Source organism: Osmia bicornis, chromosome 10, assembly GCF_907164935.1.
Source record: "Osmia bicornis bicornis chromosome 10, iOsmBic2.1, whole genome shotgun sequence".
Lineage (NCBI taxonomy): Eukaryota > Metazoa > Arthropoda > Insecta > Hymenoptera > Megachilidae > Osmia > Osmia bicornis.
In genome coordinates this window covers 1,166,782-1,178,482 of record NC_060225.1, presented here as the reverse complement: position 1 = coordinate 1,178,482, position 11,701 = coordinate 1,166,782, and the positions used below count along the sequence as shown (strand labels likewise).

Here is an 11,701-nt window from a genome sequence, read left to right as displayed (position 1 = left end):
AATACGTTTAAATTATGGAATAAAATATAAATTTTTGTAAGATTCATTTACACATAGACTAAAGTTAAAAATTAAAAATGCATTTTTAATGTGTAATTTTCAGATGAAATGCTAATTGAACTGGTGAAAACTAAACCAGATTGTAACGGGGCGGTCTGGTCGGTGCGAGAACCAGGTTCGAGAAATAACGAGTCGGTGTTAATTAGCAAAAATAGAAAGATTTATTCAAAATAATGAAAAATAAGGAAAGTGATCACAATGGAAGCGGTGGGCCGCCGGCGGCGGCCCCTGGCGTAGCCGTAGATGGTTGCGGCGGTATCTCCTGCCGGGCTCGCTATAACAGAAGAAGCTAACGGTGAGCTGGCGATGGAGCCGTGTCGCACTTAGTCTAGTTGTACATGACTTATGAACTACGGTCGGGTCCCGGCCCGTCACAGAAGTTACGCGGTCTTACAAACTAGCGCAGGTCGAAGCTGTCGCTACGAGGTCTTACGAACTAACGCGGGTCGTAGCTGTCGCTACGCGGTCTTACAGGCTACGACGCGGAGTGAAAGCGCGGCGAGCGAGAGTCGCGGTGTTCTAGCGTACGCGTGAAACGCGGAGTCGTCGAAGACTAGGAGAAGGGATGGCCCATTCGGGCCGCCGGTCTTTTATTCAAAAGTCGCGCTGCGGTGTTCCGCGTTGCCTAACGCGGCTGTCTTCTCGTACACCGTGGTCAAACCTAGAAGTGAACGAGGCGACGACCAATCCTGGCTCGCCCTGTGTCAAGCCTCGGGACGGGACGGAATCGATTGCCATAGGCCGGATGCGGTGCCGTGTAAGCTAGCGTTCGGAACTCCGCGGACAAACCGGCGGATGTTACGGACGCGCACTACTTTGGTCATCCTGGGTCAAACCTCGGGGCTGACGAAGCTAGGCGCCTACAGTTGCCAGCCCGTGACATACGTCAGTGTCCGACTGCCGGTGAACTCGTCGCCTGGACAAACCGCGGCGCCGAGTCTGCCGGTGCTCTGGTCCGACCTCCTAGGAGGTCTGCTCGGGGCCGAGGCCCTGAGGCAACTCATTGATCCACGCGTCGATTAATCCTACTTATAGCCTCGCTCGCGGGAGTGGGGAGGCCGCCGCGGTGGGGGCCCGCGATGCGCGACGTCGATCCGCGGCTGACGTCGCAAGGTCTATATGATTTGCAATCACCTAGTTATAGTAACACTAATTACAAAAACAAGCGTGGAACGAAACTGGAAAAGCGATAGGTCAATCTGGTAAGTAAAGTGACAAATTCAATACTGTTAAGTATGTACGTTTATTTGATTTATATTTGTCTCCCTCATAAAAAGAGGAGCATCGGCGGCACGTTGCGCGTGCAGCACACTTCATGTTCGTGCGGTTCCTGCGATGGTCGGGCCGTGGTTGGGACGCTGAGATTTTGCCTTCCTTTTTCTATTAATTAGTGTTGAAAGCGTTGTGTGTTCGGTTGCAAAATAAAACCATTTATTCATCCTAACATGGTAGCAGAGGTCCGTGGTTGCGGTGGTTCATGAATAAGAGAATAAAAAAGGTAACAGAAGTCGAAAAGAAGGTTTAATAGTTCGACGCAATAACGTGTAACGGAAAAATATGGCGTACATGAAGATCGACGATATCACTATACCGATTTTTGATGGCTCTGATTATTCAAATTGGAAGAGAAGAATACTAAAGTTTGTACAATTCAAAAAATGTATAGATGTGGCGATAAGAGAAAAGACAGAAGTCAATGCAGAGGAAGAATGGAATCAAGCAGACATAAAGGCCACCAACTACATATATAGTGCAATTTCAAACAAACAACTAGAATATATCGGTGATTTGGACTCGACATGCAAAATAATGAAAAAATTTGACGAAATGTACCTAAAGGAATCGACAGCGTTACAGATCGTCTGTAGGAACGATGTAGAAAGTATTAAACTAAAAAACTTTCCAGAAGTGTCGTCATTTTTCGATGAATTCGAAAAGGCCGTAAACGAGCTCAAAGCTGCTGGAGCAAACGTGTCGGAACAGGAGAAGCTAAGATACATGTTAAAAGCGATACCACAAGCATATAGTTATATAGGAGACCTGACTGATGTACTGCCTGAAGAAGAAAGAACAGTAGAATATGTAAAAAGCAAAATTAAATTGAAATCAATTGAAAGAAAGAATAAAGCTGAGGAAAATGAAGAAAGTTCTATGAAGTCCAATGCATTTGTGTCAGAAAACAAAGGGAAATGCTTTCGCTGTGGCAAGCCCGGTCATCTACAAAAGGATTGCCACCAATTAAATTTTACTGGTCAACGAGGACGCAACAAATACAATCCAGGATGGTCACGCAGTCAAGGTAACCGACGAGGAGGCTTCAGAGGCAGAGGTAACTACAGAGGCGCAGCCAACGCATCATCAAGTGAGCAAGGTCAACACATGCAACCACGTGTACACGGGAACTCTTTTATTACCCAAGTAAATGCGTCAGAAGTAAATTGTAATGTTAAGGTCGGCAACAACCAAGTTAACTGGATTCCGGACAGTGGATGTACAGATCACATTGTAAATGATGATACACTATTTAGCGAGTTTATAGAATTAAGAAAACCGACTGATGTAAGGGTAGGAGATGGTAGAGTACTGAAAGCAACAAAACTAGGTAAGATCATTACGGAGTTTGAAGTGTTTCAAAACAAAAGCGAGATAACTTTACTAAATGTTTTTTATGTGAAGGAAATGAAACAAAACTTAATAAGCTATTCTAAGGTAACGATTAAAAATAAAATAGTTTCACATGGCAATATTTCAAAGGTCTACAATCGCAACAGCGAACTAATAGCAGTAGCTCATAAAAGGGGCAATTTATATTATATGACAAATCTTATAAGTAACCATAACAAAAGTAAAGAAACAAATTCCAGTGTTGTCAAAACATATAGTACAGAAAAAATGTCCCTAAAGGAAAGATGGCATCGCACATTGGGTCACGTAAACTTTAACTATTTGAATATTATATGCAAAAACGAATTATTACAGGGAATTCCAAGAGAAATAGAGTCAGATCCTATGAAGTGTACAATTTGCATAGAGAGTAAGATGCACAATATACCTTTTGATAATAATAGAAAGCGCGCAACAGATATATTAGAAATAATCCACACAGATTTAAATGGGCCACACTCGTCAGAAGGGTATAGAGGAGAAAGGTATTTCATAACCTTCATCGATGACTATAGCAATTTGGCTAAAGTCTATACTATAAAGTCAAAGTCTGAAGTCTATAATTGTTTTGTAGATTATATTAATTTGGTTTAAAATTTGACGAGCAGAAGAGTTAAAACTGTCAGATGTGATAACGGCAGAGAATATTTAAATGCAAATATTCATCAGTTTGCTCGAGAAAAGGGCATACGTATGATTCCATGCCCAGCCTATGTTCATGAGTTAAATGGTGTGGCGGAAAGATATAACAGATCAATAATGGATATGTCGAGGTGCCTGTTGAAAGAGGCTAAAATTAATAAAATGTATTGGCCAGAAATAGTTCAAGCAGCAACATATTTAAAAAACCGAATCCCAACAAACACAAACAAACAAAAAACACCATATGAAGCATTCTTCAATGAAAAACCTAATAGAAAGTACTTAAGAATTTACGGAAGTAGAGTTATGTCAGAGTACCAGAACAACTAAGAAAGTCAAAATGGGATAGTAAAGCCATCTTAGGCGTATTGCTAGGATATACAGTAGTCGGTTACAGAGTCCTAGTAAACAACAGAATAATAAATGCTAGACATGTGGACGTAGTAGAAGAAAATGCAAAGCTCATAGGTTTTAAAGACGACGAAAAGGGAAATGACGATGATACCGAGGTGAGTGAAGATGACCTGTATCAAAGCACAGAGTCAAGAGAGGAAAGCGATCTAATGAAGAGTCACCTGAAGAACATGGCAAGAGTTATAACGAGATAGTACCAAGACGTTCCACAAGAAACAAACAACCCAACACTCGTTACATCAATGACGATTTCATCTCTAATCACGTGTACGATAACTATTGTAATGCCACGGCACCTAGCACTTTTGAGGAAGCAATAAATAGCAGTGAATCCAAAGAATGGAAAAGAGCCATGGATAACGAAATGGAGAGTATCATCAAGAACAAAACCTGGAAACTGGTGAAGAAACCTGAGGACAAAAAAGTCATAGACGTAAAATGGATTTACAAAAGGAAGAGTGAAAGTATTTATAAGGCTAGACTAGTGGTCAGAGGGTATCAACAGGAAGACCATCTGGACAATATATACTCTCCAGTACTCAAAATGCAAACATTAAAGACTCTACTGGCGTTCTGTTGTCAAGAGAAATTTGTTATTGAGCAAATGGACGTAGAAACAGCGTTTTTAAATGGCAAAATAATTTCAGAGGTTTATGTTGCTCAGCCAGTGGGTTATGAAGATGACACAAACAGAGTTTGTAAGCTGTTAAAAGCTTTGTATGGTCTAAGAGAAAGCCCTAGAGCTTGGTATGAATGTTTCAATAGTTTCATGGAAGAATTAAAATTTAAAAGGTGCAACAGCGACTATTGTCTATATGTAAACCGCGAAGATAACGAGCTTATTTGTATTTTGTTGTTCGTCGATGACATGTTAATATGTGGTAAAAACCAAAGAAGAATCTGTGAAATTAAAGAGAGATTATCAAGACGCTTCAAAATGAAGGACATGGGTAAAGTGAGCAGTTATGTAGGAATTGATATCGAATATGATTCAAGGAATAATATCATGATGTTAAGCCAAACAAGGTATATCGAGTCATTGGTAAAGAAATATAGTTTAGAAAATGCAAACCTCTATCATACTCCTATGGAAGTCAATCTTAAGTTAGAACCTGCCGAGGTAATGGATTCAAGTATTCAGTACAGAAACCTGATAGGGGAGCTTTTGTATATCAGTACAGGCACCAGACCTGACATTGCATTTAGCGTAAATTATTTAAGTAGGTTTCAGGGTTGCTATGATAATACACATTGTAAATATGCGCTTAGAGTTCTAAAGTACCTATACTTAACAAAAGGACTGAAACTGACCTACACCAAAGATGAAAATTCTGAAATAATAGATTGTTATGTGGACGCAGATTGGGCTGGAGACGTTTGTGATAGAAAATCCACATCAGGATATGTCATAAGACTGTTCGGCAATACAATATATTGGAAATCGCACAAGCAAACCTCGGTTGTAAAATCGTCTACTTTCGCTGAATATGTGGCACTCTCTGAGGCTGTGAGTGATGTGAATTTTCTGCGTGAGATGCTAAAAGATGTATTTATGATTAACGTAGACAGGCCCGTGAAAATGTATGAGGACAATTCGGGAGCTATGACCATTGCAAAATGCGGAAATCTCTCCAAGAGGTCAAAACATATAGAAGTGCAGTATCATTACGTAAATGAATATTATGAAAAGGGTCTTATTGATGTAATTAAAGTCGAGTCCGAAAACAATGTAGCCGACATTTTCACTAAATCATTATGTAAAGTCAAATTTATAAAGTTCAGAGAGATGCTAAGGTTAAGAGAGTAATAAAGCGTATCAAAATATAAATGCAAGGAAGCATGTTAAGTATGTACGTTTATTTGATTTATATTTTGCCTCCCTCATAAAAGGAGGGGCATCGGCGACACGTTGCGCGTGTAGCTCACTTCATGTTCATGCAGTTCCTAATATAGTCAGTCCGTGGTCAAGACGCTCAGATTTTGCTTTTCTTTTTTATTAATTAATGTTAAAGGTGTTGTATGTTTTATTACTAAATAAAACCATTTATCCATCCTAACAATGACACTTATACTTTTAGGCACAAAAGTACAGATATGGAGAGTGAAGAGGACCGTCTTTGACGGGGGTGGTGGTGGGTCTCTCCTCACTCTCCTATTAATTTTTAGTTTCCTAATAGTGGATTCATCAGGAAGTGTAAGTATCAGTGTTTACATTGAAGTAGTATAAACTCAAAAAGTAATTGTTATTAAAGTTATTTATTTTTATAGATCAAACCAGGGTGTACAGCATGATAGTTCAAGAGATCCTGTATCGTCTGAACCCAATTTTAGACATGTTTGTTCAAAGCGTATAGCGTTCATGTTCTGGTGTAGTATTTTCCTAATAAAAAACGGCTTGTACTTTACTGAGCAGTATTTTAATCCCTTTTTGTCTAAATATCCATTCGCTATTTATTTCCTAATATAACCCTAACCTAACCATTTAGTATTTTTATATAAAACAATGTATAAGCTAAGAAACTTTATTTTTGTGGGATTTTTTCACTTATACTTCCTCACTGCAACGTAATATATTGTAGCATAAGCATATTTTAATTAATTAAAAGTATAATAAATTTTCTACACTTGCACTATTAACCAAACTCTGCGTTTAAATTTTGTCAAGTACAATGCGACAGCTGACTATTTCTTTTACATTCAGAAAAGAATATAGAATTAGCCAAAAGCGCCCTCTCGTTTTCATCGGCCTGCCCTATATCTATGGGTATTACCATTTCGGTGCAGAAAAATCTGCTGTAATACCGACGTCCCGAATCGGTGACGTCACGTACCGTGTCTACCCCCTTAAGTATGTATATATACATATATCAGTGACTATAGATAGTAGAAGACTGGACATGCCTTTGTTCTCAAAGGCTCGTGAATTTGTGCCTCGAGAACGAGCGCCATCTGCTCTATCCTAATATAAAAATGTGAAACACTTCGCACTAGAGAAGTGTAACACGCGTTGATGGTAACGGAAGATTGCTTCGATACCCAGGATTGTACCCCTTTGCTTACAGCCTTCAGCACAGTGTTGTCATATCTCACTAGACAAAGAAAGAGAATACGCGCAACGAAATAAACTGATCGTGAGACAAATACATGTCAAAGCAATGCCGCGAGATCTTTTACTTTATCGAGCTCCACTCAATTTCTAGATGCGGACATGGTTTTTCTGTTGAAAAAATAATTTTAATTTCAGAGAAGTAAGACGTTCGTACGGAGTGAACAGAAAATGCAATTTATGCATGCAGTAATGATAAATAATAATTGTATTTTTAAAATATAATGTGGGACAGGTATTTAAAAGCAAAAAAGTGTATTTTAAAAACATTTTTTTTAATATTCATTATTAAAATACATGGGGTGCAGCGGTGATGCGTATAGGCGGTGCGGCGTAATTCCGTACATTGGGTGCGCCGTAGATGCGTACACGGTGGCCGGCGCACAGTGGGACAAAACGGCTTTCGGCGATCAAAAGTCGATTTTCGTGAATTCGAAAATTGAAAAACTAATTACATACATCGATAGAGAATAAACTGTAGTTTAACGTAGTGTAATCCGTTTTTTCATATTTGCTTCTGTTTTGTCGTGGTTCACACTCAAAGTCAGTAGAAATTCGTCAAGACGAAACGCTGATAATATTATCCGTAACTTCAATGTACGATTCTAATGAATTTTACTCGGAAAGATACAATTCAAATGAATGATAAAGTTTACTAGGATAGTATAGATTTTATTCAGTGCATAAAGTAAGTTAAAATATTAACAACTTTTTAAATAATAGGATCTGATTGAAACGAAGTACATTTAACTAAAATCTCAACTTTGAGTTTGATTTAAAAAAAATGCGACAACTTGCCACATGTTTAATTATTACTATATGAAAGAGTGAACCTTCCTCTATTAGCATCTGAAAAAATCGATTGCACTTTTTTGCACTTTTTCAAGAAAATGGCGATTGAATGAAATTACACCAATCTTGATCGCTGCGCACGAAGATGGAAAAGCAGTAACAGATACGATTATTAACTAGTTAACTGCCTTATTAACTATTATTATTAATTACTGCAACGTGTATATTCATCATCCAAAACTTTATTTCGGTTTAATAAAAGTGTTCAATATACAGTATTGCCTCCTAATAAGCAAGTGGTCTCGACTTCGAAATAAGCAAGTCGCTATCCCCTCTTCTTTGTTTGAAGTCGCCCGCAAAGTGAGAGGTACGAGAAGTGAGTGAGAGGTCCATGAAAGGGCGAAGCCGATGTTTAGGGCAATAAATTTCACGCTCGACTGAGCAGTGGCATCGGTTAGTAGAAGAAGGATGGAATATATGTATATAATGCTTTCTATCCTTGTTCAAAAAATAACATCGCTGCTCGGCCGATCACTATATGATTTGCCGCTACCTCGGATCTCTCACTCGTTTCTCGCGTTCTCTATCGTCCCGTTTCGAGAACAAAGTCAAGCCGAATAGCTACCTCCCTCGAAATAAGCAACGGTTCGGTCCCGAGCCACTTGCTTATTTCGTGGCAATACTGTAACAACTATTTATAAATAATAGGATCTGATTGAAACGAAGTACCTACGTTTAACTAAAATCTCAACTTTGAGCTTGATTTTAAAAAAATGCCACAACTTGCCACATGTTTAATTATTACTACAGGAAAGAGTGAACCTTCCTCTATCAGAATCTGAAAAAATCGGGTGCACTTTTTTGCACTTTTTCAAGAAAATGGCGATTAAATGAAATTACACAAATCTTGGCCGCTGCGCACGATGATAGAAAAACAGTACCAGATACGATTATTAACCAGTTAACTGCATTCCACGTGCATATTCGTCATCCAAAACTTTATTTCGTGCTTGCAATATGCCATAATAAATTTTCATAATTGTCGAAACTATTTTCACGAATGATGTGGTGTTGATCATAATAAATATAAATAAATATATTATAATAACACATGTCATGTTATTTTTTAATTATTAAATCCGTTTTTCTTATAGTTATTAACAGTTTTGAGTCAAATTTTTATTAAATGACATAAAATATGTCTAACAAGTGAAGAATATTGAACGCGTTACAATTTATACGGGAATATTTTGAGACCCTGTAGTTCAATATGATTTATATTGGTACAACTTAAGTACCAATGAAGTACAACGAAGAATGAATGGTTACAAAAGTAATTCTGATTTGTTTAAAATAACAAAAGAACAATAAACGTTGTTATAAAAAGTTGGCGGTGAGAAAATTCTTCAATCTGTCTTATCGACAGCGGCCGCCACATCGCTGTGGCGGCACCTACGTCCGGTGAGCCGTCTCGTCGGAGAGTTCATTTCCGACTACACGAGCGCACTCTATAGTTAGGAAAAGCGGGAAAATGTTTTTCCTCCCCCACGTCAAGCGTTGGCGTGGGTCATTCTGTCCGGAAATCTCGAAGCGGTTGGTTGGAGACGCTTGTATAGAAAATACTTCCATATTTTTATATTTTTATAATTTTATATTAATTCAAATTTATAAACTCAGTTATTTAGTTATAAGAGTTTAGGGTTAGCATCAGTTAGGTGAATGACTTATTAGAGAAAATAAAGGACTTGTTTCATGTGCATTACAGACAAAGAATATTTAATTTATTCATTCTGTGTAACGGTTGATGATATGGTAGAGGCCTAATTTATCCTCACTCGTGAAGGCCCCTACAATTGGTGACCCCGACGTGATTCAAGACCTTTTTGTTTTGGAAGAAAAAGTGAAAAAGTGTGCACAAGATGCCCCTCACACGCTCTCCGGCGCGACTCGATGGAGACGCCATAAGGGCGGACGAGTCGGTTGAAGCAACCCTTTCAACGCTTGCGGCCGGGACTGATGCGGCTATATATTCGGCGACTTTAAAAAAACTACCACCGTTTTGGAAAGAAAACCCGATACTATGGTTTGCACAAGTGGAAGCGGCTTTTGATCTGGCGAGAATTTCGAGTGACGATACAAAATATCGTCACGTAATCACACATTTGGACCAGACGGTTTTACCCTTCGTGGCGGATATCCTCACCGACCCACCGGCGAAAGGGAAGTATGAGGCGATAAAAACAAGATTATCGGCGCTTTTGACGAGTCGCCGGAATCCAAATTGCGACGTGTTCTCCGTGGTCGTGGAATGGGGGACGAGAAGCCGTCTCATTACCTCCAAAAAATCAGGAACCTCGCTAGTGGACAGATCAATGAGAAAGTGCTGCGATCTTTGTTTTTGGAGCAGCTACCGGACAATATACGTAGCATCCTGGTTATTACCGAGACACAGGATTTGGGTAAGCTGGCTTTGCAGGCTGATAAGATCGCCGAAATGCAAGCGGTAAACGTGGCGGCGGTGTCGTTCACATCAACGGCGTCTTCACCGCCCGACAAGATGACGGCGCTGCAGGAACAAATCGGGGCATTGACCAAGATGGTGGAAACGCTGACGACACGAGTCAGCCGAGTGGATCAGCGATCATGGCGACAATGGCGGAGAAGGCGTAGCAACTCGAGGGAACCCAGGTCACCTCACCGATCGAGGTCGAACGATGGCCTATGTTTTTACCATCGACGGTTCGCGGACAGGGCGAACCGGTGCATTATCCCATGCAGTTGGACAGGACCACCACCACACGGACCTTCGGGCAATAGGAGCCCAGCACAGCTGCCGGAAAACTAGCTGAGTCTATCCGCATAATGACGGCAGCAGAGGGTCAGCACAATAATTGCCGTCTCGTAATTACTGATCGCGCCAATAATTTAAGTTTTTTAGTAGATACAGGGGCAGATATCTCCGTGTTACCGCATAGATCGGCGACAGGAGTATCTGTTCCCGCAGATTTTAAACGGCGTCCGTTTACATGGGAATTTATCGTGGCCAATGTTCAGCAGCCCATTATCGGCGCAGATTTTTTGCGCAGGCACGGTCTCTTGGTGGATCTCCGTGTCTACGCGATTAGGTACGGGAAGGAAAATAAAGTTAGGTGGATAAAAAAAGTCCACGTCGGAACACAGTCACAGTTCACACGATGGGTCTTTTATTACAAGCACTTAAATTATGCTACAAACAAACAATTGTTATGACCAAAAGGAACATATGTAAACTATTGTATAACGGATTAACGCACAGATTAGACGATTTATGAATTCTTTCTTTTATGTATACGCCTTGTATCAATCACCGAGTAACGAATAACGAATACCGGCTGTCCTCCGCACACCTCTATATATAAGTGTCGCGATCCCGCCGACGTCACCGTGCGCCGGCAAGGAAGGGGGAAGCTGGCAGTTAGACTAAGAGAGTTTAAAATTGCGGTGATCTGCCGCAACATTCCTGCCCCCCTTGCCGACGGGGCGTACCGGAGGCAACTCGGACTAGTTGGCACGCGTAGCCGGGCCGACTTTTGGATGCGTAGTATCGGTGTCCGGAACGTCGATTGGAAGCAAACACAGTTTAGTGACTGGACGAGTGAGTGTCGAGTGTGCGGTTCGTAGCGTAACGACGCGAGTGAGATTGTCGCGTCCCGGGTGCAGCTGAGTTACACGTGCGAGCGGCCATTTGGATGGGGGCACGCGATCGTCTTTTATCAGTACCAGAGAGCCGACCTTGATCCCGTCGTGCCGGACGAGCCATTTGGTGGCTAATTGAATAGAAGAGAGGTATTCGCGAGACCATCGCAGCCAAAGGTGATCGACGAATTGCTTCATTAGTTGCCAACGCGAGAGGCGAGAAGTGGGAACGTCCGAGAGGTCCGGTTCCGGTAAAGTCGTCAACGCGGCTCCGGTCAAGAAGTGACCGGGGGTGAGAGCACTGATATCGGACGGATCATCGGTTAGCGGACATAACGGTCGTGACTT

At 40.8% G+C, this 11,701-nt stretch overlaps 1 protein-coding gene across 1 annotated transcript; it reads left to right on the top strand.

Annotated features, from left to right (window-relative positions):
- Window positions 1–9,986: 9,986 nt before the first annotated feature.
- LOC114881160 lies at window positions 9,987–10,523 on the top strand. The gene has a single exon (XM_029197858.2). The coding sequence runs from the start codon at window positions 9,987–9,989 to the stop codon at window positions 10,521–10,523; it is 537 nt and encodes a 178-aa protein (XP_029053691.2).
- Window positions 10,524–11,701: the final 1,178 nt, after the last annotated feature.